A 27,271-nucleotide genomic window follows, 5' to 3' on the forward strand; every position below is an offset into this window, starting at 1 on the left:
GTTTAATCTTATAATAAATATAATTGATATAATTATTAATTATCGTTTAGAAAGATTGAAATCTTAAAAAAATGCTTAGATAGAATGAATAAAAATAAAATTACCATTGATATTTCTCTTAATAAACTATTTTATTTTGTTTAACTTAATTTTGGTTGTTCTACAATTTTGCCTTCTTGCAAAGAAATTTGTTGTAATTTTTTCCCAATACGTTCTTGTACATCTAAATATTTAGCAATACAACGATCAAGACATACAGATTCACCTTTACTTAATTCTGAACTAGTATATTTTGGTGGAATACATTTTCTGTGACATGCTGCTGTCATACGATGAAACATATCAGTCATCATTTCTATTTCTATATCTCGTACTAACTTCAATTGTTCTTCACTAAACTGAGGTAATGCAGCCATTTTTTAGATAATTATCAATTATTATTTTACAATTATTTAAATGCACAAATAAGTCTAATTATTATTAGGAATCTGGAACTGTCTCGTTTTCATATTTTTATATCTTTTTGCATTTATATTTTTTCTTGCTTTTGAAAAAGCATATACTCCTATTCCAGTAGATATAAACCTGTAAAAAAAGATTATCTATTTACTAAGTTCAAAATCAAATTAAATATATAATATTAATGATAACAATTATATATTATTAAATACAAAGAAACATAAATGTTACTAAATTTTAAATAAAAATACAAATACATGATTCTTATATAAAAAGTTAACCACAAAAAAACGGCTATTACGACAGAACAGCGATTGAAATATCTTATATTTACATACCTACCATCCAATCGCTATCTTCGTACAATTTTGTAAAGCCATTCTTTTTTAAATGTCATAAAATATCTCTATAATAAAAATTAATTGTTTATATACCTGTACATTCATTCATACAACTTTGTGACCACGCTATTATGCGATCATGTGACTAAGTAAAATACGATCATGTAATTTTTACCATAGATGATGTACAACATAGATCTAACATTACATATTATGAAACATATTATGAAACATTAAATTAAAAAAATTTAATAAAATGTATGTCACCCTACTTTTTAATTTACTTTCCATGTATAAAATAAAAAAAGAATAAATATACATATGATATAAAAAATAAAAATATAAAAATAAAAGTTACATATTAATTAAAATTAAAATTTAATCAAAAAAATTATTATAATATGAAATAATAATTTATATTAATTATTTTCAATAATAATAGCGAATAAAACAATTTCAACTCTTGATAAGAAGATTTATTTAATGTAACAAATTGCACGTAAAATTAATATAATTGATTAAATATGATTATTATTACTTGTTTAATAAAATTATTTAAGTTTTTAATCAATAAATTCAATAAAAAAAAATTATTAAAATTAATCAAATATCGAAGTAAATTTTATTGAACAAATATAGATAAGCAGAACAAATAACGGAAATTAGAGATAGAAAGAAAATTGTGAAATCGCCATCTTTAAAATGCCGCAAATGAAACTAAAAAAAGCAAATAGTAGAAGAGCAAATAGATAGAATAAAAATTAATCATCAACAGCATTTCTTGAATGTCAAAAATATTTTTCCAAAAATATTGGAAAGATGGCATTAATCCTTAATTTTTATTGTATTTTACTTTGTATTTAAATGTCTTTAATATTTAAGAGATAGTGTTGATAGTTAATTCTTCTTTATTTCTATTATTTATTTTTATTATTCATTTTTTTTTTTTTTATTTATCTTTTATTTACGATACTCTAAAAATGACATTGATTTCATAATTTTTAATCTTTTTTTTTTTTTACTTATTTATTTTTCTTATATTATATTTGTGTTATAAAATTTATGTCTTCAAAACATGATTTCTATATTTGATTAATTTTATTGTTTTCTTTTCATCAAATTTTCAATTTTTTACTTTCTATTTTTAATTATATATAACTAATATTTATAATTGTAAAAGCAAGTATAATATAAATAAATTTAATATTATAGCATCATCTATTTTTATGAGAAAATTTTACAAATTGATATTATTTTCATTATGTTGTAATTAAAAATACCAAGATAATGTTATTTATACATGAGTACGACTCATTATGTACAATTCATATAATCAAAAAATCTATGAATATAATTCGATATATATAATATGTACAGAGTATATATACAATGCATAGAGATATTTATCAAAAGATGTATTAAAGAAATTATATTTAAAATCTATTTATATATATTATATAATATTAACTTTTATAATTAAATTAAATATAATTTTTACATTTAAAGAAGGCGTACCAAACATTCTCTTTTTTTTACGTAATTGATATTTTGAAATATAAAAAATAAAATTCTATTAAATATTTATCTTATATTCATTAAATAATTTATTTTATTCCTCATTCATGATATTAATATTATTAATTCTAGCAACAAGAAAATTAAATAGGAATGTTCTATGAAAATTTTACAAAGGCTTTTCGTTTCTGTATACTTCGATATATATGGAAAAAGATTGAACATCGAAGCATTCTATTGGTTATTTCTCATAGTAGTGCTATATTAAATCAATAAAGTTAGAAACAATATTGAAAAAGTTAAAAAACTTTAAAACGTTAAAAAATCTCTAAAACGTGGAAGAAGAAATACATTAAATGATAAATTTATTTTGTGTCTCATTTATGATTTTAATTTAATGAAACAGATTAATTGATAATAAAAATACTATTGATTTACTTATTTGCTTACAGTGATTATGAAGGTAATTGCTGTTTAATTAAAAAAATTAATTTATTTTATAATATCTTTATAAATACTGCCATATATTAATTTTAATATATAAAAATTAAAGTTAAAAATTAATGTGAAATGTTAAAACAAAACAATTTTTTTACTCATAATATCGATATTACATGGAAAACGTTCGTTCGAGAAACTTGCGATACTATTCCAACAATATTTACTGAAAAGAAAGATCATTGCTTATATTTCAAAGGAGATGAAGCAAAGAAGGCATACGAAGAAATTATATCCGAACAAAGTGATATGATTTTACAATCTGAACATAAACATAAATTAAAAACATTTAATAATTGCAATTCAATATCAAAACCGTTTTCGTCGAATGAAAAAAAGAAGAATCAATTTACTCAGGAAAAAGTGACAATCAATACAATATTAAAAGCAGTAGAACAAAAAGACTTAAAATTTTTATCAAAATATGTAACATGGGAAAATGTTAATTTGACTGATGATTTTGGTTGGACTCCTCTCATGTCAGCTGCATATTGTGGTCATTTGGATATTATAGAATTTTTATTAAACCTTGGTGCCAATAAAAAAGCCAAAGAAAAATCTGGTCTTACTGCGGCACAATTGGCATTAAAAAAAAATTATTTGAATATAGTTGCATTACTTAAGAAAAAATCAGAATCTGTATGTAACAAAACATTACAAGAAAAAGATACAAATGATTCAGAAAAAAATGCAAATACTTTATTACAGATAAAATCAGAATCTATAGGACTTTTGAAAAATTATAAAGACAATATACATAGAGATAATGATAATATAGAGGAGGGATTCAATGAGGGATTTTATTGTAAAATTTGCAAAACTAATTTTTACCAAACAACTTGGAAGAAACATGAAACATCTACACTTCATATTTTCAATAGTAAACCAAAATTAAAAAACACAATGTATGGGATATCAAAACAAAATAAAGGTTATAAAATATTATTAAATTGTGGATGGGATGAACAAGGTGGTCTTGGTCCTACAGGAAAAGGAATAAAATATCCTATTAAAACCTGTTTAAAATCTGATAGAAAAGGACTAGGACAATGTAATGAAAAAGAATATAGAGTGACTCATTTTAAACCTAAAGATCCTGCAGCAGTTAGTGATTTTAGAACATTTAAACAAAAATGTTTGAAGAAGAAAGATAGAGAAAAATTACTTGATAGGGAAGTTAGAAGAGAGAAAGCATTACGTATTGCTTTGTCTTAAAATAATACATAAATGATTAATATTTGATAATATTTCTAAGACTGAATAGAATGTAATTTTAATTTTTTATATTTTTTAAATATGTTTTTTCTTTTATTACCATTCAATTTAAGAATTATAATATTATTTATTACATTTACAGAAACATTTTATCATATAATACAATAATATTCATAATACATAAATAATTAATCATAATTTTTGTTGTAGATGAAATTTGATCAGCAAAAGGCTTTAAAACATATACAACAAGTGGAAGAAAAAGCAGGTGAGATTCTTACTGATCGACAAGAAATAATTGCTTTGGATAAAAAAAGAAATAATGATAGAGTTGGAATGAGGGCACTGCAGAAAGAGAATTGTGAGAAAATTTGGATAACTATTGGACCATTATTACTTAAAATGCCATCCAAAATTGCAGAAGAATTACTTATTAAAGGTATTTTCATTTATTATTTTTTTTTTTTTATAATTTTAAAAAGTGAATAAAAATTAATTATATTTTTTTTTCATATTACAGATCAAAAAGAATGTGACATAGAAATTAATAAATTAAGAAGTAATTTAAAAGTTAAAGTGAATGAATTAAGAGATTTAGAACTTAATCCATCTGTTCCAGGTTTAATGTTGCAACCTATGTCTTATAAAGAAATGTCAGCAATAAAACAAAATTTAGGTCAAAATTCTTAAATATATCTAAAATTTAGAATAAGAAATTATTAGGAATAATACTATAATATATTACCTATTATATATTATATAATATAATATTATAAAAATATATATTATAAAATTAAAACTAATATGAAATAAATAAAATTAAAACTAATAATTATATATTATTATTATTTACTAAGTAATTTTGATAATTTATCTAAATTATTTTTTTCCATGTATTTTAACATTATAATATTTATGTATGTATCAATATTGATTCATTAGTTCAAAAAAAATTTTTTTAATATAAATATAAATATAAAAATGTAAGTAATTCATTACCAATCTATCTTTTAATTCAATTTCTAATCAATTTGAATTATATGTAAATTTATATAAAAATTTATCATATTTTTTTATAAATTTTTTTTTACACAATTTAAAAATGTATTATAGAAACATTTTAACATCTTTTTTTGTTGATCTTGTTGATCTATTAAATAAGATAAAAATAAAAAAAAAATAAGATAAATTTTAGAATATTTATATATTTATATAATAAAATTATTAAAATTTATAATATTAAATATTAAATATTAAAATTATCTATATTATATTTTAAGTTTATATTTACTTTTCATTTTATCATATATAATATTTTTTATTATTCTGAATAATATTATCTATCATTTCAACTTTATCACATTAATTTACTTACCATATTACCATTATCAGATTAATTTATTATTTATTTAGAAAAAAATCCATTTGTTTTAAAAAGTAAATTTTTGTTATTAAATTTTGAATTAAATATACAATACAGTTTTGTTAGTTTTGAAACTTAACCTTATTTTTTATAATTCTTTGTTCGGTATAACACGATTTTGCATAACGCAGCATATATTTAAGAATTTAAGTATGTATTATTTTACATCCTTTGAAAAATGTTATGTATTTATCGTATATCATTATAACATTATATATAGTATATTTTACCATGAAATATAAACATACATATTAGTAATAAATATGGAAGCAAATTTAGACATCTTTTAGACAACAGAAACGTACTTAATAATTTTTAGTGAAATTGAATTGATTTATTTTGAATTTAATACATTTTATTATCTAAGAAATTATAATATTTTGTTAATAATATATATATATATATATATATTTATGTATACTTTATATACATATATATATAAATTGTATGAAACAAGTTCGTAATATTATACACGTATATTTCGTGTATATATATTTTCAATTAATCATATAAAAATTTAAATTACAACATACATAATATAAAATGACATCTCGAGAAATATTAACTATTCAATTAGGTCATTATTCCAATTTTATTGGTGCTCATTGGTGGAATATACAGGTATTTTCAAATAATATATTAATCATAAAATTATAAGATATAGTATATAATAATTTTTAATCTTTATTTAAATATTTTTAGGAAACTAATTTCTCTTATGATCCTGATAACCCATCAGAAATAAATAATGATGTATTGTATAGAGAGGGTGAAAATTTAAAAGTATAAATATATAGAAATATATTTCAAAAATATAATATAAAAGTTTATAATTTTTTTCTAATTGAATTATAATTTTTTTCAGAAACAAGTTACTTATACTCCCAGATTACTTCTTGTAGATTTGAAAGGAACATTTGGATATTTAAAAGAAGAAGGTTCTTTGTATGATACTCAATCAAAAGAAGTTCAACAATCCTTATGGGATGATAAAAAAGTGGAGATCTTGAAAGAAGAAACAATTGATAAACCTCAGTTTATTAAAAGTTTAGATGAACCATCTACAACCTCAGATACAGCATCAACATCATTTAATTTGGAAAATAATATTAATTCATGGGTAGATTATCTATTACCTAGATTTCATCCTAGAACAGTGAATGTCATTAAACAATATAGACACAATGACACAATGCAACCATTTAATGTTTTTACTTATGGAAGTAATTTATGGAATACGGAACAATTTTCAGATGATTTTTCAGAAAGAATAAGAGCATATGTAGAAGAATGTGATTTAATGCAAGGTTTTCAGGTAAGTGATTATTTGTATTTATATAGGTAATTTATAATATGTTATTCTAAAATATCTTGAAATTACAGGTAATTTTAGATTCTGTGGATGGTTTTGCTGGAATTGGAGCATCATGCATACAATATTTAAGAGATGAATATGGAAAAAGTATAGTGTCATTTCCATGTATGGACAGTAAAAAATCTGAACCTTCCACATCCAACATGATTAAGATACTTAATACAGCTTTATGTTGGCAACATTTAGGAGAACATGCTTCATTATTTAGTCCACTCTGTTGTGCACAAACTGTTTGGCCAAAAATTGGAGATCCACGAATATTTAACTATTTAACATATAATTCTGAACTAAAATATCATAGCAGTGTACTTTTAGCAACTGCTTTGGATACATTAACTATTAGATATAGACGAAAAGAATATCCAAACGTGGTTTTATCCGATTTATGCGCAGATCTTAACAAAATGGGTAGAAAAGCAGTCGCAACAAGTTTAACTTTACCATTCCCAATGAGTGCAAAAACAGATTTAATTGATGTACTTGATAATTTTGAAGAACATTTGTGGACAAGTTTAACACCAAATTGTGATATATCAATGGATAAAAATATGCAAAGCATAGTATTACGAGGAATTCCTGAAGAAAGATTAAAACGACCTATTTCTTATGCAATGAAACAAATATCAAAACCAGCATATAGATGTTCTACTGTACATGAAATGATGATGCTTTATTTATCATGTAATAGTCATGCATCAGCAACGTATTTATCAAATATTTCATTACCATTGAAGATAAGATTTCCATATCCAAATATTTTCAATAATAATATTACTGAAACCGGAGATATTATTGATTGTCCTTGGAGGTTATTAGTAGGAACAGGTAAATAAATCATATAAAATCTTTTTATATTATATTTAATGTTTATAAATTTTCATTAATTTTTATTTTAGATGTACAATCTGTTCCTGTTATGGCTGGTTTACATAGTGGAAATAATCTTAGTGCAATGTATGAGTCTTTACATAATCAGTTAAGTAGAATAAAGAGTATAAAGAAATTTCATGTATTTACAGACTCTGGTTTGGAAGAAGATGAATTTAATGAGTGTCTTAATCATTTGCTTGATTGTAAAGAAAATTACGAAGATCATTACATTTAAATATTACTAACTTTATTCATTACATATATTCTTTTATAAAAACCTTAACTCCCTATTATTTTGTATTTCATTTTTATTACATATGTAATTATAATCGTGAACGTATTTTGCAAGAAGAAAATCGACATAACATTAATTAAAAAAAGTAAATGCATACTGCTAATTAAGTTTTTTCCTCAACTTTCTGATTAAAAGGTTCTTAAAAGTGGGAGTGCCAAGACACACCCTTATTATTAGATTTCGTATTGAACATTGGAAGTGCGAAAATTCAGTTGTAAGCTTTAACCGGTAAGTGAAACACTGTGATATAATACGTAGATAAAAAAAATTATCTATATATCATTATTATTATTAATTAAAATGGGAAATAAAGTAGCTATATTTACCGAAGAACAACTAGAAGATTATCAAGATTGCACCTTCTTTACTCGTAAAGAAATCTTAAGGTATATACATACACATATAATATATATAATTATCGATCTATTCTTACATCCATATATTTCTAGAATATTTAAACGGTTTCGGGATATGGGGAATCCTGGGACAGTTCCACGATCCATGACACCTCAACAAGCATCGACACTTCGTATACCACTATCTTGTTTAACACGCATACCAGAATTAAAGGTGCTTGGATTAATCTTTTCATATTTCTACAATATTGAATCTGTTTTCAGTTTGAATTTCCCACCATGACATACGACTAAAATTCATAATGTTGTAGGAAAATCCGTTTAGACAACGAATTTCAGAGGTATTTACGAATTGCAAAAATTCGAGTCAATTAACACACGATGGATCAAACGAAGGAATTTGTTTTGAGGAATTCCTTGACATGATGTCAGTTTTTTCGGAGCAGGCACCACGGGATTTGAAAGTCTTTTATGCTTTTAAGATTTATGGTATGAACCGCAATCTAAATCAACAAGTAGGATCAATCGTAAGAATTCATATTTATAGCTATTGAATCAGAAATATATACTATATCTAGACACGACATTCGTATTATACGAAAGAATTACTTTGTATTTGTAGAAGGATTATCGATTTTCTCGTGAATACTTATAATGAATTATAATTATATATTGTAATTCAATTAGTTCAAATGAGTTTCAATTGAATTTAATTTGATTATTATTTATTTTTGAATTTTGATGACATTTCATAATTTTTTGTGAATAGATTTTGACGAAGATGGAGTATTGGGGATGAGCGATTTAGAATGTACATGTCGACAATTGGTTCAAGATGGTTTGAATACCGATGAAGTGGCTACTGTATGTCGAAAAATTTTGGAGGAAAGCGACATTGATGGCGATGGTGTTTTATCTTACCTAGAATTCGAACATGTCGTAACAAGGGCCTCAGATTTCATGGCGAATTTTCATATAAGAATTTAATTCTTATTGCTTTCGAAAATAAAAAATAAAATTTACTGCCAGTTAATGAAAATTCACATCTATTTGCTCTTTTTATTTTTATTTTACATATTGTTGTATATATAACATTACATTCTTTTATTCGTGAATTTCAGATCAAGAGATATTCGGCATATTTGGAAAACGAATCATATATCTTTGATATTTTATGCGTTACATGTATTTTAAGTAATAAGTAATAAGTTTTGCAAACTCATGAAGGATAATTATTAACTCCATGAATCTATACAAGCTTAGTGAAGCGCTAACATATAGTTTCTTGCGAGTAACAGATATACTTTCTTATATGGCTCCATAAGTCGCCCCTGTTGAGCAATAACGAGCAATGCTGACTAAATAACCAGGCCATTCATTTTCACTTCAGACAGAAACCTCCTATAAGTTTGCAAGTCGAGTCTCCAATAACATCTTTTATACGAAGATAATCAAGATTATTACGTTATTCGTGGGACATCAATTCTGAGAATCAAAAATTATTAAATTATAAGTAATTTAATTTTGCATTAGATAAAGATAGAAAGCGACGAAGAGCAATTTCATTATATTTATATCTCATTTCATTTAACGCAATTAAATTGTTTATAATTCAATAAACGAGCCATAATTATTCTTATATTTTTGTTCCTATTCTGATCTAATTTAAAAATGTCCCACGATTATATATTTATATCCTGTAACGAAAAATCAACGAGGAAAAAATCAAGGAAGAACTTATGCAATAAAATTTGATTTATTTTAAACGTTTTGTTTTAAGATCAAGATTTAAAAAAAAATAATTGAAAAATTATTATTTTATCACGTTAACGAGTAATTTCGTATTTCTAAGAAAAATATTGCAAATCAGAGGAAATTAATAATGATACGTTCATGTTTAAACGAAGAAGAAAAAGGAAGTAAGGAAAGACTATGATTATTGTGCGTCATTCTAAATATAATGTACAGAAAGAAATACACTATGCACCATTTTCAGCAAAGATGATGATTGTTTTGCACGGTATGATCCATGGTTTAGGGGTTAGTTTTGTATCTGTAATATGTTACATGGTATCGCGGTTGTTTTAAAAAGCGGTCGAAGTCGAAGATACCGCCCTGTGTGTTACGAAGTTCTCGACCAGTTATAGTCGGCCGCACAGTAACTAACCAAGTCTTGGGACCAAGGCCATCCGGTCACTTCTCATCCTTCTCTCTTCCCCGCTTGCATCCCTGCCGTTCTTCTTGCTGACTTGTCCAGAGGCCCTCGGGGTCCGAGAAAGCCCCCTTGCCTCTTGAGTCCACCGTCGACACCCTCTGCGCATGAGCCCCCTTCCTCACCTCCTCAACTCATTCCTCGCTTCTGCGGTCTCTCTCAGCGGAGGATCACCGCTCTCGGGAGAGTCTCCCCCTTAAACATCTTAGCCGACCAACCACCTTCCATGCCAAGGTATCCGTATTATATTCTTGGGCCTCGTCGATGCTGTGCGACGCTATGCGACGCGACGCAATGCATTACGACGAGTGGAACGATCGAACGTTTCCGTCGTTTGGCGTATTTGAGCGCAAGCACGAGGAGGACGAAGAGATCCGTGGTAAAAGCGAGATAAAAAGTCAATGAACAGAGGAACGAGAAGGCAAAGATCGCAGGTGGTGAGAGCAAACGACGGCAAGAGGGAGAACAAGGAGATGAAAGAGAAGTTAAGAGGAGTGATGGAAGAAGAGGGGAAGTATGATAGCGGCGAAGGTGGTTGGCGGAGGGCAGATTCGTACCAAACTTTTACAACACCCTACGTGGGCGAGTTCTCTCGAACCTTCCTCGGGACCTCGACCCCACGATCGCACAGCGACATTGTTCGTTCGAAATATTTATACTTTCACGGTTCCGGGATACATCGATGCCCGATTCGATATTTGTTAAAATGATCGAAGTTAACACCATTTATTGATAAAAATAAGTTGGAATTTGAATTGAAGAGAAATATTTTTTAAACGAAAAAAAAAAAAAATCATATCGTATCTTTTTCGATTGTTTAATCACGAAATCCGATTTTAAACGGAAGATAAAATTTAAAATATGATTTGATAATATCGCGTAAAAATATATATATATATTATTACAACACGAATGACTAATAGGCATAGAATGAGAAAATGAAGCAATCGAGGCGAGAAAAATCATGACACGAACAAATCGAATCGAATTGAATAGGTAAAAATGAGGAACGTCACGTTACTTGTGTTTTTTTGAGAATAACAAAAGAAGTTTCTGAGAAGCGGTGTGAGCAAACATGCAGTATGCGCGTTAAACTCGACCTTTGAGGTTTTCTTCCCAGTAACGTTTCACTCTGTGAAAGCAGATACCTATGCATTGCTCTCTGACAAGGTTGCGTCGAGTCGACCGCTGTCTAGTCGAAATAATATTGGCGGTCTTGTGGGCACATATCGTAGTGGTGCATAAGAAGGCGAGAGCTTGTATATAGAGAACCGTCTACTAAAGAGGGGGAGGAAGGGTTCCAAGGAGCCGGTTGGCCAACGGAATGTGGCTTGACCGGCCAACCATCCCCCGCCTCCTCTACCATGGATTCATCGAGAATAAGAGAGAAAGAAGGACAGTCGGATAGAGGACTGGCCCAACTACCTTTGGATCCTAATGGGCCCCATTGGGGTGCTCGAATATTCTTTCGCTATCTTCGGACATCTTCGCCGTGAGATTTGTAATCGAGGCGAGCACCGTTTTTTTGACATTCCCTCAAGTACCTGCTGCTCCTTAATTTTCGATGTCCACTGGTTGTACGAATTAAAAAACCAACCAGTATCCATTTCATTCCTTGCTGATCCATTCTCGAGGAACGAATCGTGATCTATTTACGCGCCAATGCAATTTATGCATTTGAACGTTCGATTAGGCAAGTCTGGCAGACATGAGTCGCCGGTGTATATATATATATATATATATTATCACGAATCTATCTTCTGATTCTGTTGCAATCGTCTAAGGCAATTGCAACCGCTCGATTATTTCCTTTATATGGGCAACAAGCTGATAAAAATGCTCGCAAAACTGTGAGGCCATCCATTGACAATACGACGATAGTTCCTCTAAGAAGATACATAACCAATGCATGCGCAATCTTCCCGTATGTTGGACCCCGTTCCGCATAAATGATTCACCGTTCTCTACCAACGTTTGCCAGGAATCGTACGCGCTCTATTATCCGGCAAAGTTTCGCAATACACGTATAATTATATTCTACGTATTCTATGTATTCCCAGGCTTGCCCTCGCGCCAATCATATCCTCCAATTTACTTTCGCGATCGTCGTTCCTCCGATTTAATATCTCATTTTTGTTTAAAGTTCGAAATGGTGAACCGGTATAGGTATAACCGATCTGAGTAAAACTTCATGACGGTACTCATGAAGAAGTTTCGCAACTCGTTGTGTCCGGTGGATCAGCTTTCCGCTCAAGTACCACCTAAATTTATTCCACGAACGTTTCGCGCATTCGAAAACCTTCGCATTGTCCATGGAATATTATGTGATTTCCACGTTTTTTGGCAAATAAACGCGTGACTTTTACCGATTTAAAATAAGCGAGAATAAAAAACGAAGAGAGAGAGAGAGAGAGAGAGAGAGAGAAAAAAGAAAAAGAAAGGACAAGTATAAATATAAAATATAAAATAACCTAAACTATATAATTTGCGAAACAAGAAAAACTTTTTAACTTGTTAATATAGCTGAAAGATGACGTAACTTTGTTTTGCGGCGGGAGATACACGTTACTAGCTATTCAAAGTTTTCTTCGAATTTCGGTGAAAAGATGCATCGTTATCCTCTTTCTTTCCTCTTGTTTGCAAAGACGTAATCGTCGCGAGCAGCACGCCTTACTTTGTAAGCAACCGTGACAAGTGTAGACAGCCGCGGCAATTATTTGCACAATAACTCACGTTCTTAATATCAACAAATAAACTTCACACATGCGAGGCATCAGTTTTTAATTTTTTAATTCTTTCTCTTTATCGAAATCTTTTTCTTATTTTTTCAACCGGTTTTTCCTTGATTCTCCGCTTGATTCTCCCAACGATCGACGTCCAAGTATCGTCTAAAATATTTTTCGTAATTTAATTCGTGATAGATATATATTCGCAAAAAGAAACAAAAAAAACTCGAATTATACGCGTGATATAACTACTTGAAAGTTCTCATAGATATTGTTATCGATGTAAATGCTCTTAGTCACTTGAGAGGTTACGAAATGGAGGACTGGTAACGTTGTCGCTCGTCGTGATAATTCAGCTTGACTTTTGCGTCGGTCAAATCGAAAGCAATGAATTATCCGCAACTACTTAAAAGGGATCTGTTACATCGAATAATTACGATCTTCGTGACATTATAGCGTGCTATAATGTCGTCCCAGGACCTAGTTTGTTAAAGGAGACGCTTATCGATACTCGATGGTTCGCGAAAAAATTTGTCTCATTAATATGTTAAGAAAACATATTTTCCATATTATGATTATCGACAATATCTTTTTGTATTTCTTTCGAATCGATACGAAATTTTCAACACGATCGTTTCATAGCGATACGATATAATGAGTTGTAGAAATGTACTTTTTTAACTATAGACGTTTCTTACTTATCTCGTCCAATTACGATTTCTTTCGAAGGAATATTTGAAAAGTAATAGGTTCGAAAGAAGAAGATTGGAACAGTCGTGTCGATTTTAACGAGGTACCGCAAACAGGTACGGGTGATCGTAGATGGCGGCGATTTAATCGCAGTTCTTTCAACTGCGAAGTTGATTTGCGATCAACGAAGCTATTGTGTTCCCCAAAAAGGATCTGTCGCACCTGAAAATAGTGCCAACGGAATAACTCTTTCTGCTGCTTATTATTTGCCTCGTTAAAATTGTTGAAATATCGATGAAAAATAGTAATTCAAATTTAAAATGCGATGAAATTAAAAAGAAAAGAAAAGAGCATTGACAAGAGAAAAATTACGATCGATTAATAACCGCGTAATTCCTTAATCACGTTGATCTTGGACGGGACGGATCGATCGATTGGAATTCTTTATTTTCAACTTCGGAGTTGGCTTACCAGCTATCAAGCGAAATACCTGTTTGAGGGAAAAAATCCGTCTGTAAATAACTTCGAGAAAGCTGTGCAATCTTCGTTCATACCATAGTACCTTAACTGTTTTAACGGCTGCGAAGAAGTTCAGACGGAGCGAAACAGCGAAGGGCAAGCAGAAAAATCGAGAAAAAGGGACGAACGAGCGTAGGTATATCCGGATGATCGTGTGTAAAGGCAAAGGCAACATTGCTTGTCGTGAGATAGAGACGGAAAGTACAACGACGGCTTAACATATAAGTGGCGAACAAGGAGGGAACAGAGACGAAGAGAAAAGATGCGAGGAAAGGGGAAAGAAGAAGTGGATGACAACGAAGGATGAAGATGACTATGATGATAACGACGATGATAATGATAATGACGATGATGATGAGGAAAAGAAGGAAGAGGAGAAAGAAGAAGAAGAAGAACAGAAGAAGAAGAAGAAGATGATGATGATGATGAAGAAGAATAAGATGAGATTTTCTGTTGGAGGGTTTGCCGAGGGGGTCCAGACCAAGCTCCATCTGCATAACCGGTATATACCGGCAATGTAGACTGGCATGAAGGTAGAATCGAGCATGTCCTCGGCACGTTATATCGCTCCCCTCGTCCTCGTACGATACGAAGTGTAGAGAGACCTCGAGCCAGTGGATAGAAGAGAAGCGAAAGGTACAGCTAAGAAGAGAAGCGAAAAGGGGAATCGGTAGTGGAGGTTGGGTCTTCGTGTAGAGTGGCTCCAAGAACGAGCACACGCGGTATCCCTGCCAGTGAAACTGGTAGAGAGAAAAGCGTAGGCGCGAGTATCCGCCGACCGATGACATCATCGGTGTTCTGCCTCGAGTCATTCTCTCGGCAGAAGCTTCTCTTTACTCTCGAAACTTTTTGGCGAACTCTCCTACTCGGAACGATCTCGATTTTTCTTCAAACGTATGGGCATTTCCGTTCGCCGTCAGTACGGACGAGATAATTAGATTCTCCCCTTCTCGATCTTTTCCATTCTTTTTAATTCGGACTATCAACCGACGATATTATCCAAGTCTCTTCAAAAATTTCTTTTTGTCCCCTTCAACATCCTGGAAAAATGCGAACAAATTAAATTATGCGAAATTATGCGAAAAAATTATAATACCAAGAGTCGCAATACGATTGTAAAACGTACCTTAACTTATCTTGTCGTTCGGAGACTTCAACACTTCCAGACCCGCAATCGCAATGTCGATTTCTCGACAACGCCATATACTTTTAATCCGCTTCGAATTCATTTTTAACGAATAAAATTCTTTTCTTTTTTTTTTTCGACCAAATGTAATAATTATAATACAAAATATCTCTTCTCTTCGTTCCTTATATGAAAACATCAACTCAATCGTATCGTAGAATCCGATCGGGTACAACAGTTTTTCGAAGATCGTTAACTTGAACAGAATGAAGCTGTTAACCTGGCGAATTAGCCTTTCAGATTCCTAATCGTATGGAAATGTGAAACGGTATCGCTTAGAAAACGTTAGACTAAATTCTCTCGTGAAACTATCAACACGTTTATTCGTTCTGTTCCGCGATCTCTTTTTTCGTGTCCTCTGCAACGAAACAGGTTTAAAAGGCTCGTCGATCGCATCGAGGATACATTTCCACACATGTTTACGGTATGAGAGTGTCAAAAGTTTACCGGGGCGGGAAACGTTGATTGGGGAGAAAGATTGGGGAAAACAAATGGTTTCAAGAAGTTTCTTCAGCTTTTGCGTAAAACATATAACGAATGGAACGATTCTGCAAAACTAAAAGACAGAATTTTGCGTTATTATTATAGAAAACTATCATAGAAATTTCAAGCACCATTTCGTAACGAAGAATACGCAATTTTTGAAATCGACTTCGTCGCCTTCGATATTTCAACCGTATATTTTACCGATCTGATCTGCAAGCTTCGATCGGATAAGGCTTCGTAAAAACTTTGTGCACAGTACACGATGGTATTACCCAATGAACACATACACGAGGAAACACGAGAATACGAAATATTCGTGAAGGAAATCGGCACGGAGAAAAGCAGCAATCTCTATAAGAAAACGCGGGAGCGTTGGAAATCTCTCAAACTCGAAACCTGTGCCGGGACGGTCACGAATAAGGGGCGAGACATCCATAAACTTACTTTAGACCTCGGGGCTCACGGGGGTTCTGGGTAGGTTTTTCTTTTTACCGGGCCAGGCAGGTGCGAACCGATTTCTATAGTCTTCTCCCGGTAACGGCCGTCTTTCGTGCCAACGGTCCAAGTTTTACGGCGGCTTCCGTTGAACAAATCTTGTCATGTCCAATCAAGGAAAAACGCTTTCATTCTTGGTTCAATCGATGGTTTTACATTTATTTTTTTTTTTTTTTTTTTTTGCGTCGTTTTATAACAAAATAGAAACGGTTAATCGAAAGTGAATCAAATGCAGAGACATCTCGTAAACGTAAAGGATGTCTCTCCTCTCCTTTTTTTCTTTGTTACAACTACAATTTCGTGAACTGTACACCTAATCGATTAACGGCTTTGCGCTATTCAAATTGCTTTCGTTGCGCGTGACCATCGCATTTTAAATTGTCTCACAGTCTTCCGCGTAATCGTAACGAATGCGAATGAGAACCTCGATTTTCGCTGCCTCTCTTTTGTTTTCGAAATGTGTCTCATCGCGAGAAATTTTTGCACATGGTAACATCTCTCGTATGTTGGGAATTACTATTAAAAAGAAATCATTTAAAGTCTTTGTCTATTTTATTGTATCTTAAAATGATTGATCTTGAAATAATTGGTTTAAGTGATAAAAAAAAAATCAGGTGCATGCAAGAACAACGATAGGAACGCCGGTGCGGAGCAAGGACGGTGTACATCCGGCGGAAGTCGAAGGGCGTCAGCTCGTGACGCCAACGCTTGTACGCAGGACTGAATTAGCTTTGTACCTGGACAGACGCAGGTGAGTTACCAGAACAGGGATATAACAGTACCGATCCTTTCGAAGGATCTTTCTTCGAAACGAACAATAAAAATCGTCCTTGACCGACCACGGTTAAGGTTCAGAATCAAGCGAGGAAATTCCTTGCGAGGAATCATGATAAATTAGATTTTCCATTTCCGTTTAAGCAAATCGTGCAAAACTTATTCGTTATTCCCGTTGTTTCAGATGTATATTCAAATGTAATTTAACCAAAGTTGATCACGATTTTTCTCATCGATCTTCATCGCACACGTACGAATTGATAAAGAAAAAAAGGAAAGATATATATTCTTCTCCGAGTAAATTTGTAATACCAGTCGCACAAACCGATATCGAATTCGACCTTCGAGGTCCTGGCACTCAGGGCAAACCGATACGCATGCAAAATTTCATTCACGTGAGCGTCACGTACGGCTTTACGTTGCAATAACATTCCGAGAATAAGTTGGGGTCCGAAAGTTCGCCGGTTCTTTGTTTCTTGATGTTTTAACGGAATAGGGAACGAATTTACTTTTGAAAAAAGAAAGACTATCCCCTCCCTAATTCGCGTTTTGAATCACCGACGACTTAAAAACGTCGTTTGGTCTTGTTGAACGGAGAAGTCGGAACGTAAATTAAGAAACCACACCCGCGAGTATAAAGATCCGGTTTTTAATATGCGCAACCAACCATTTTGACGAGATATAACTGAATTATTTTCGAGAATCACAAAATATTAATCGTTTCGAAGATCGATATATTGTTGAACCAACATTGAAATTGCGATTGTACATCACTTGTTCGTGCACATGCCTTCCGTCACGGCGCTGCCTTTCCCACAAACTGAAAATGGATGACACGTGTAGTCGAGGAACTTCCCAGGACGTACTTTCAGACAGCGGAACCGATTCTACGTCGTTCAAAGAGGCGTATCTTTAGGGTGCATAAATGCGTTTGAACATAAAAAACGTTTCATCGAAAGAAATTAAGTTAAAAGAGAAATTTTTTTTCTCCAATTAATTATTTCTTAAGATTACTTTCAACGGGGCCTTGATATAACTAAACAGCAGCGTAAAAAAAAAAAAAAGAAAAAAAAAAAAAAGAGGAATTGATTTCGAATAACACGTATCGAGCTATGGCTGGAATTAGCCATCGTTTTCGTGGCACGCCACGCTTAATGTGCAATTTAAACTCGAATTTGAAAATATACAATTTTACATTTCGTGTCACGTACCGCTAATTAGCAAGGCATGCGGATGGCGACGAGTAGACGTTTTAAATCGCAATTTTTCTGTTGTAGAACATGGTTCAATTATCAGACAATTATCAGACAATTATCAGACGAATATCACATCCTGAAACGGATTACTAATTCCTTCATTCATTCGAGAAGGAATTCGACAGATGAGAACATCAAGTTTAATAATCTAACGTATGTACGCGTGCGCGCATGTATTCGCATTTATGTATTCGAAATAAAAGAATAATATCTTATTACGAAATTCGACGAGGAATCGAGAAAAAGTGCTATCGTCGAGGCACGCATGAAATTCCCACGCAAGGTCTATCAAAGAGTATTCTTCCCCACGAATTTTCGTGTCCCGTCGCTAATACATTCGACAAGGATCATCGAGTAATCTTCTCAGGTGAATACGCAATGAAGAAAATCGAATCGACTTCTTCTCCTATATATCTGTAATTAAAATTAGAATCAGAGTCAAGGTGTATCCATGGAAGTTAAGTCAGTATAGCAAAGATTGGATTCGTTTGGTTGCCAAAGAGAGGTGCAAAGCCGAGAAGCCCGACGAGGATATTCGAGAAGGGGCGAGAAGAAGGAGAAGAAGAAGAAGGAGAAGAAGAAGAAGAAGAAGAAGAAGAAGAAGAAGAAGAAAAAGGTAGTTTGGGTATTCGAGAAATATTCGACTCGTCGGCGATCATTGTGGTGACGTCGTGAATTCTTCGAAAAACGAGAGGACAGACCGGCTACGTAGAGGTACATACGAGGCCGAGCCTTCACCTCGATCGCGCGAGGTGTACGCGACGCGCACGTATGTATAGGTAAACGTACGTAGACAGGTACGCGAGCGAAACGATCGGTGAGAGAGGAGAGAAGAGAAGAGAAGAGAAAAAGAAGACAGAAGAAAGAAAAAGAGGGACAAGACGAGACGAGACACGTGGAATCGTGCAAAACGCAGAAGAGAGAACAGGAGGAAGATGAGAAACGGAGAAGGAGAGGATGTGAAAGGGAAGAGAAAAAGAAGGCTGAGAAGGAGGGAAAAGGAGGAGGCGCGAGAGATCGGTAGAGGGGTCATTGGTTGTTCGTTGCGCACTCTCAACGTATGGGAATCGTTATGGACCGACTATAGTCGTTGGAATGCGTCCTTTTTTCCTTTTTCTGTCTCCCCATATACCTGGCGGGCTACTCTCGCTTCGTTGTGGCGACGACGTTGGCGGTGGCGGTGGCGATGGCGGTGGCTGTGGCGGTGGCGGCAACCACCGCGGCAAACCTCTTGCGGACAATCTCGTTGGCTGGCGACCGGTACAGCCGCGACCGACCAAGAGGAAAGGAACCACGATTCGACTTAACGGATCTGCGCTGCCTACGAACATTGCAAGTCACCAACGCGCTGTATAGGTAACCGACAGCCATTGTTAACGGGAAAAGAAAGCTTTTCGCATTAGAAAAGAAGAAGTGAAAATAGAAACTGGAGCTTCTTATTGACAGGAAAGAAGAAAAAGAAGAAGAAGAAGAAGAGAAGAAGAGGGCGATGTAATCCTGAACAAAACTTTATCTTTGAAAAATCTGCAAAGATCGTTAAGGAGAGAATATAAAAAGAAAAGTTTACGGGTCAACGGTTATAAAACGGAAGAAACAAAAGGGGAATATACGAGACGTCGTGTGGAAAGATCGCGAACTCGCAGCAAGAGCCAGAAGAGCGTTCGAGAACAAGGAGAACGAGATGCCGGCGTGAGGAAAAGGTAGACGAGGCAACGCGATAAAGAACGAATCAACCAGGTAGAAGGACAGGGATGCCGCGGTAATGCTCCAAGAGAGCCGGCCAAACGAGAAGACCGACCAAAGAAGGGAAGAGAGAGGGAGGGACAGAGAAGAAGAGAACGATAGAAAACGGACATAGGTAGGAGGACAGGTAGTCGGGGAAAGAAGACCAAGTGAAGAGTATAGGGGAGAGAAGATACAAGAGAAAAGAGTGGATCCACGAAGGGGAACAGCACGGCAAGGAACGGAATGGAGCGGTGTAGAAAGTAAGAGAGGGGAGAGGAGAGGAAAGAAGAAAAGAGAGAGACTCGTTCCTCTCGTATATATGTCGGCAGTTCGGTTCGGTGACGTCACGATGTCGATTTGAACGGACCAATGGGCATTCGAAACGAAGCTGAAGAGGTAAAGAGGATATGGAGGGGACTGGAGGGTGGAAGAGGGCCGAAGGGGCCCCGAGGGGGCCAAGGAGCTCCAGGTTCCGGAGTTCGAGGGGGAAGGGGTAACGCGAAAGGTGCGTGCGGCCCCAGACGTGGGGCGCGGGGCCAGTTGATCAGTGAGTGCGGTAGTGATCTCATCTTGTACCGCGCCAGGTGTGACTCCTCTCTTTCCTCTTCTTTCGATACGAGTCTATGTGCCCTTGGTAAGACGGAGCAAGCAGTAGCGGACTTAAAATTCACGTATCGGTTCGGGCCGTGTCCTCAACTCGAACAACAGGTATGCTCTTCTCTCTTTTCCATTAAAAAAACACATTCTCGCGCCATTGATCCAAATATTATTCGATACGATCTTGCGATCTGTTTAATATATCATAAGTTATAATAAAAATTAAATTAAATTAACAAAGAAAAGAAAGATTATTTAAGTAAAGATAACAATTTCTCTACTTACGAATATGAAGACTTAACTGTTAGGATTCATTGCTTTTGAATAAAATAAATAAAATTCTGTTGATTCTCGGTAAACGTGACTGACAAGGTCGAGGCAAATGTTGCCGCGTTTGCATTCTTGTCTAGTCAGCTATTCATTTCTTTCTTCAATCGTCATCTTTCTCGGCTCGAACGGTATTGTGATTCCTCTTTCCTCTCTTTTCTTTTTCTTAAGATATTGCAATTTAAAATCGAAAAATCTTCTCGATTCCACATTTACGGCCAATGTTTTTTCTTACTCAGTTCTTTGCGCTTGTCTGAGTCGAGTCTACTACTTGCCGATTCGCACCGTTTCGCGTGCGAATTTCCTCAGGCCTCTTAGCAACAGGTTGTATCTGACTACCATGGAAAAATGATAGTCGTTCGAACGCTTTTGTTCGTTCTATTCTTCCATGCCAAAATATTCTCCGATGTTTCTAATATCATCTTTTCTTTTCAAATTTCCTACGACCAAATATTAGAAAATTACAATCGATAATAACGTCTACTGCTTCTAATTAAAATGAAATTCGTTTTCAAATTTTTTATTTACTAGTAATTTAATAGTTAACAATGATTTTTGAACTTCGTGTCAAGTAAATAAGACTTTTCTCAATAATCAATTTACGTTTACATTTGTTTTTATTTTTAAACTGATGTTAGTTTGAGAACACAATGATTTTGACCGTTAATATATATATATATATATATATATATATAAAATCAATTATAGCATTTAAAGATTTCAAATATGATTTAAAATATACGATAAAGTTTTGGCTTGATTAGTCGTTTTCTTTTTATTTCAAGAAAAAAAGAAGGACAAAAAATTCCTCAATTCTCACAAACATAACTCGAGTTTATTTCCATGAACTTGTTTGAATTTTTCTCACTAAAGAGCAAAAAATTGTCTTTTCTGCGTCACAGCTTCGACGAAGATCGGCGGCGCGGTAGCGATATAGCATTGCGGAAGCCTGTATCGCGAACGATCTTCAACGTGCCGGCGAATGCATTCAAGATTTGCACGGTAGAGCGAGCGACTGAGAAATAAAACGCACATATGCATACCTATGTTTGACTGCACCGCGTGTATGGTATCGAGCCGTGAATCCTCCGTTGAGAATGACACCGATTAAGCGGTCCAAGTGTCGTCGAACAGCCATAATTCGAATATATCGGGATATTAGATTGAAAACTAAAATTCTTTTCTTGGTTGTTTTTTTCTCCTGGTAAAAAATTTTACATTATATTAAAACATCTACGCATTTCGCGATCATAAATTAATTTGCAAGTTAAAGCGTTTTGTTTGTAAAGTAAATAATGAGACAAATATCGCTTTACCGTAATCGTTTCCTTCCATCGTTTAAACATTTATATGAAAATCTCACTTTTCGTTTATATTCTGTTGTTTATATTCTATTTTTTGCTTCATCGACAATTCGAATTTAATTAATTGCGCTATTTTCTTATGTTTGTTGTTGAATATACTTGAATATTTACATTTTTTTTTTTTTAACTTTAACTTTTCGAATTCGAATTTTTAAATCTTAAACATTTAAAATTCAAATTTTTCAAATTTCTAATAGATACATTCTCTCGAACAATCAACGAATTAATTTGCTTTCCAGATGACCGAAACTTGCTGGTTGAAAGAAGCGATAACAAGAACGCAAATAAGGGGAAACTAATTTTCGTGATGCTGTGACAATGAGATGAGAAAAAGGACGGTGAAGATATTTCAAGAAATAATGAAAAAAAAAAAAAAAGACCCGCGAAACCGTAGAGAGAGGGGGGAGGGAGGGGGCCAGTCTTCTTTTTCGCGCCTTTCGATCTGTTTTTCAGCGCGGTCAGGAAAATTAAATCAAGCTCGATAACTACACTTGAAGTGATAATGACTATAAGTGAAGCGACATTAGCCCCGGCTATCTCGAGTACTCGTACAGCTGTGTTTGCGTAAACGATTGGAAGTCGCATTGAAAGCGCCTGTCTCGTTAGGAAACAAATTTACCACTGGGTACAGATTCAACGTTATTAACGTCTTAACGTCTCGCGATTTTCCATTGGAGGGGTAAGTTGGTGATTTGGAAGACGCGCGTGTCGACGCGGATAACCACGAACCACGGATCCCTGATCGTTGCGCAACAAACTTAAGGAACGCAGCAGAAAAGTTGTCGATAAAACGTACGGTCAATAAGGCGTATCGTGCAAAGACCCTGCAATGGCTCGACTGGACACGGGACTGTTAATTAAATCGTAAACTGTTAATTAGACCGTTAAACCGACTAGCCTTGGAATACGATGCCTAAAATAGCTTTTCGCCTCCAACAATTATTGCCGATTTTTATTAGAAATCTGTGCTATCAAATTATCCGCGCTCTTTCGATCTTTGGAACGAATTATATGATCTTTTTTTTCTCGTATTTCGCAAAAGTTTTTTTTTTTTTTTATCGCTTTTCATGGGAGAGAATGCACGATAATAATAATATAGTTCAGCTGTACCAACCGTGACAAACAAATGGAAAGAATCGAAGGCCGGCTTATCATGAAAGATAGGTACTCACTCGTATTTGCTATAGGTACGTGACGATGGACTTCGCAACTTGGATAAGCTATTCTCTAATAATGAACTAGACTAGAGTTCTCAGTTGCTTTTGTCGCTATACCAGCTTTCAATGGAGGGAAAAAAAAAATAAAGAAAATTAAGTTTTAGAAAGTCGGGGATTATTGTTGAATCGAGGTTAAATCTTTCTGGTCAGCCTTCCTGTTACGTCCGATATGAGAGCGGGCCAAAAATAAACCGGCAGTTTCGCAGGTGAGTGTGCCACGGTTTCTTTTCTTTTTTTCTTTGTTTTTTTTTTTTTTTGTTTTGATCTTTTACTCCTCTCTTATATAGGATCTTTTGTACTTTCATTCTTACACGTGTAAGGAGAAATTCATGGATCGTTTCTTCTAAATGCGATAATCATTATCCAATTTTAAATATATTCATCGTTAGAGATTCGATTATTAAATCATATTTTTATATTCTCAAGAATTATGGATCAACGAACGAACAGATAAAACTCGCGTAACAATCTCTTAAGTTATCTCTTGCGAAATTCGATAACGTTCCTAAAACTGGCGTATTTTACTGCATATCAGATTCGATAAACGTGTTATTTAAATATAAAATTTCTGCCAAATGTGTCCGGTTTCCATATTTTGCAGCTTCTTGAAAAATTTATAACATTTCTGCTTCAAGATCATACGCGTATTTAATATCGAGATTGAAGAATTAAGCAGATAAAGAAATTGGAAGAAGCACGGAAAGCGTTGAACAACTTGATAAAATAGAACCCAGCCACGCGTGCACTGCAGCGTGAGATCATAACTTTCTCCAAATGGAAGTTCTTACGAAACATCGTAGTGGTCTACTAACGGATTGACCGAAGTAAAAGCATTGGATATTACAATCTTTAATCTATAATCAGAAAATTTTAAATAAATTTCTTTATTTTAAAAGATATTACGACTCGAATAAAATTTAATCCGTGTTGATAAGTTGTCTGAAATTTTATTAATATCTGAAGCTGTTTTGATTGTTGCACGTATTAGTAGCTATTTAATCAATTTGAGCAAAACACTAGTTACATTTTACGCGATTTAAACGTGACATTCTCAGAATTTGAAATTTATCTTTGGACACGTACACGCAGTTTTAAATCGTAATTTTTATTAAAATCGCGAATCAGTTAGACGAAAATGGCAACTAGGAAACTGAATGATATCGCAAGATACGTGTTTGAGTCAAAGTAATTATGACGTAACGACATAATATCTTGCGCGTTGTACGATTCAGCAAAACCGTATCGCCTCGTTTCATCATATTATTAAATTTACATTTTAGTTCAAGTAAGACACTTAATCAAAAATTGTTACCATATGCCTACCGTTTTCTCTGCATTCGATTTTATTTCTCATATCGTACTTTTAGAATGACTTTGGCCTGGTAACGAGAGAAGAATTTTCAGATATACACTCGTAGCCTCTGGCTATCCCGAAGGCCCGTCTCACCGACTAACTTTCACTCCGAAATGTCAACGGTTGTGTTTCACTTTTCAAAGCTGTGCGCGTATCAATCAATTCGTGGTTACGCGACAAAGAGACGATTGTTGTAAAGCGGTTTCCGATTTCTCCGTCTTTCTGTTACAGAGTGGGGACACCATCGACACGTGCATGTCATTATCTGCACCAGGAAATAGTGACTCGATCAAGAGACATTCTCGTATAAAAGGCGTTAACGATTGATCCATGTCTACCGATATTTGCAGTATCAAGAAAGATTCGATATTGCTAAATGGCAAAGCAGGTTTTCAATTCTCGACGATTTCATTGATTTAGATGATCAATTTTCATCGAAATTATTTTTTTATTTATTTAAGACAACAAGAAGATCTTGGCGCGGACATTTTCTTTGGTTATCTAGCTGTATGAGTATTATTCGACATCATAAAGCTAGGTTACCGGAGTTAAGCTCCTCGCCATATCAACTTCAACGATTTTTTTTTGATTTTTCGACTAAATTGATTATTTACAAATTGATGAATCTAAAAAATAAATGCCAATATTTATGTATATATTATATTATAAATAATTTGTTATATTATAAATAAATATAAATTTTGATAAAAATAAATAAAAAGAATTTTTTAAAAATCTTTCAAATTTCTAAGAATTAATTATATCAATGAAAAAAAATTTTTCTGTAGAATTAACAAGCGTTACATTGGAGTTACATTGAATATAAAAAAAAGAATACATCTAACATGCTTCAAAGATTTTTGTATTCATTCTGCATGAAAATCTACGGGTTAGGCATTTGTAATTACTAGTAGTGTCATTGCCACGTGACTCGATTACCTATTAAGAACATTTCAGAATTTTCAAGCTATTCCAATTGATTTCGTATGTAATCATATTTCGTATTCTTAGAAATTTTCTATTAACTTTTATATGGTCTTGTCAATTATTTTATCTTAAAATAAATTTAAATTATAAATAAATAAAAAGCAATAATGTTTCTTTTTTATAAATTGTAAAATTAAAAAATATTTTAATAAAATAATTTTTATATTTCAGAAATTAAAATAAGAAGAAAAATTAAGATAATAATTGTAAACAAAAATATATTATAGTTTATCTAAGAAAACTATAATACCAAGTACATGTTTAATAAGATTTAAATTCCATTTCAAATAACGATAAGAAATAAAATTGTAATAAACTATGCAATGGGGGCGCCACATACCGATATATATATATATATAAAGAAATATGATTATATACCGACTGGATTCTCGAAGTTTTTACAAAACTTTTTTTTTTTTCAATTACTAATTTATTTACTTACGACTTTTAATTTTTTTTTTTTTTAATTTCAATTAATGAATTATAATATTAAAAAGATATATATAAAAAAATTTATATATATACATATATTTTTTTTCTATATGTAATGCTTCCTATTTCCGATAATTTATTAATTTATTAATTAATAATGCATTTCTTATTTTTTTAACTACAATAAATATATATGATTCATTATACAAATAATTTTCTCTTAAAACTATAGAAATAAAAACTAAATTAAAATAATAAGAACGAATCAACTTTAGAAATCATACTCATTTATACATAAATTATATTAATAATATATTTTTAAAACATTAAAAATTTTTAACATAATGGAATTTCGCTTAAATATATATAAAAAGAAAATATTTGAAAAGAATCAAAAGCTAAAAATAATATAATATGATGAGAAGAATATAATATGATGAGAAGAAAATTTTTGCCGCGTAATATCGAACACATGGTTCGATAATATTTGACGATATAATGGTCAATAATTTCTATTTAATATAATCATAAATAATACATTTTAAATTTACATACCAACTGATGATATTCATTGATA

General features: G+C 32.6%; 4 protein-coding genes and 1 long non-coding RNA gene across 17 annotated transcripts; 3 read left to right on the top strand and 2 right to left on the bottom strand.

The window, feature by feature from the left end:
* Window positions 1-112: 112 nt before the first annotated feature.
* Window positions 113-1,048, bottom strand: LOC122718373 (mitochondrial import inner membrane translocase subunit Tim10). 3 transcript variants are annotated; one of them, XM_043943348.1, is made up of 2 exons: window positions 894-1,048; window positions 113-585 (listed from the first exon to the last, which is right to left on the bottom strand). In XM_043943348.1, the coding sequence occupies exon 2, from the start codon at window positions 414-416 to the stop codon at window positions 141-143; it is 276 nt and encodes a 91-aa protein (XP_043799283.1). In that variant the 5' UTR covers window positions 417-585; window positions 894-1,048; the 3' UTR covers window positions 113-140. The 3 variants fall into 3 exon arrangements, with proteins under 3 accessions (XP_043799283.1, XP_043799282.1, XP_043799281.1); XM_043943347.1 differs by having other exon boundaries at window positions 802-1,048; XM_043943346.1 differs by having other exon boundaries at window positions 798-1,048.
* Window positions 1,049-2,599: 1,551 nt separating this feature from the next.
* LOC122718365 (p53 and DNA damage-regulated protein 1) lies at window positions 2,600-4,768 on the top strand. 4 transcript variants are annotated; one of them, XM_043943333.1, is made up of 3 exons: window positions 2,600-2,778; window positions 4,239-4,467; window positions 4,549-4,765. In XM_043943333.1, exons 1-3 carry the CDS (start codon window positions 2,773-2,775, stop codon window positions 4,716-4,718), a joined length of 405 nt encoding a protein of 134 aa, XP_043799268.1. In that variant the 5' UTR covers window positions 2,600-2,772; the 3' UTR covers window positions 4,719-4,765. The 4 variants fall into 4 exon arrangements, 2 of the variants coding, with proteins under 2 accessions (XP_043799268.1, XP_043799269.1); XR_006347363.1 differs by lacking the exons at window positions 2,600-2,778; window positions 4,549-4,765 and adding exons at window positions 2,803-3,452; window positions 3,522-4,080 and having other exon boundaries at window positions 4,239-4,380; XM_043943334.1 differs by lacking the exon at window positions 2,600-2,778 and adding an exon at window positions 3,941-4,080 and having other exon boundaries at window positions 4,549-4,768.
* A 1,147-nt stretch (window positions 4,769-5,915) lies between these two features.
* Window positions 5,916-8,223, top strand: LOC122718360 (protein misato). 2 transcript variants are annotated; one of them, XM_043943325.1, is made up of 6 exons: window positions 5,916-6,072; window positions 6,154-6,234; window positions 6,317-6,766; window positions 6,835-7,651; window positions 7,723-7,801; window positions 8,127-8,223. In XM_043943325.1, exons 1-6 carry the CDS (start codon window positions 5,995-5,997, stop codon window positions 8,221-8,223), a joined length of 1,602 nt encoding a protein of 533 aa, XP_043799260.1. In that variant the 5' UTR covers window positions 5,916-5,994. The 2 variants fall into 2 exon arrangements, with proteins under 2 accessions (XP_043799260.1, XP_043799258.1); XM_043943323.1 differs by lacking the exon at window positions 8,127-8,223 and having other exon boundaries at window positions 7,723-7,951.
* On the top strand, window positions 8,084-9,950 carry LOC122718361 (calcium and integrin-binding family member 3-like). 5 transcript variants are annotated; one of them, XM_043943328.1, is made up of 5 exons: window positions 8,084-8,219; window positions 8,305-8,377; window positions 8,441-8,561; window positions 8,659-8,836; window positions 9,117-9,947. In XM_043943328.1, exons 3-5 carry the CDS (start codon window positions 8,463-8,465, stop codon window positions 9,332-9,334), a joined length of 495 nt encoding a protein of 164 aa, XP_043799263.1. In that variant the 5' UTR covers window positions 8,084-8,219; window positions 8,305-8,377; window positions 8,441-8,462; the 3' UTR covers window positions 9,335-9,947. The 5 variants fall into 5 exon arrangements, with proteins under 5 accessions (XP_043799263.1, XP_043799264.1, XP_043799265.1 ...); XM_043943329.1 differs by having other exon boundaries at window positions 8,086-8,219; window positions 8,308-8,377; XM_043943330.1 differs by having other exon boundaries at window positions 8,093-8,219; window positions 8,323-8,377.
* Window positions 9,951-13,014: 3,064 nt separating this feature from the next.
* On the bottom strand, window positions 13,015-25,360 carry LOC122718363. Of its 3 annotated transcripts, none has more exons than XR_006347361.1 (6): window positions 25,245-25,360; window positions 23,877-24,775; window positions 22,384-22,541; window positions 21,299-21,780; window positions 15,621-21,204; window positions 13,015-15,534 (listed from the first exon to the last, which is right to left on the bottom strand). It is a non-coding gene; the product is annotated as an uncharacterized LOC122718363 (long non-coding RNA). The 3 variants fall into 3 exon arrangements; XR_006347359.1 differs by lacking the exon at window positions 25,245-25,360 and having other exon boundaries at window positions 13,015-14,465; window positions 14,538-15,534; window positions 23,877-24,009; XR_006347360.1 differs by lacking the exon at window positions 25,245-25,360 and having other exon boundaries at window positions 13,015-14,197; window positions 14,348-15,534; window positions 23,877-24,009.
* Between the last annotated feature and the right edge of the window lie 1,911 nt (window positions 25,361-27,271).

Source organism: Apis laboriosa, unplaced genomic scaffold (genome assembly GCF_014066325.1).
Source record: "Apis laboriosa isolate Shangri-la unplaced genomic scaffold, ASM1406632v1 scaffold62_cov152, whole genome shotgun sequence".
NCBI classification, from domain to species: domain Eukaryota; kingdom Metazoa; phylum Arthropoda; class Insecta; order Hymenoptera; family Apidae; genus Apis; species Apis laboriosa.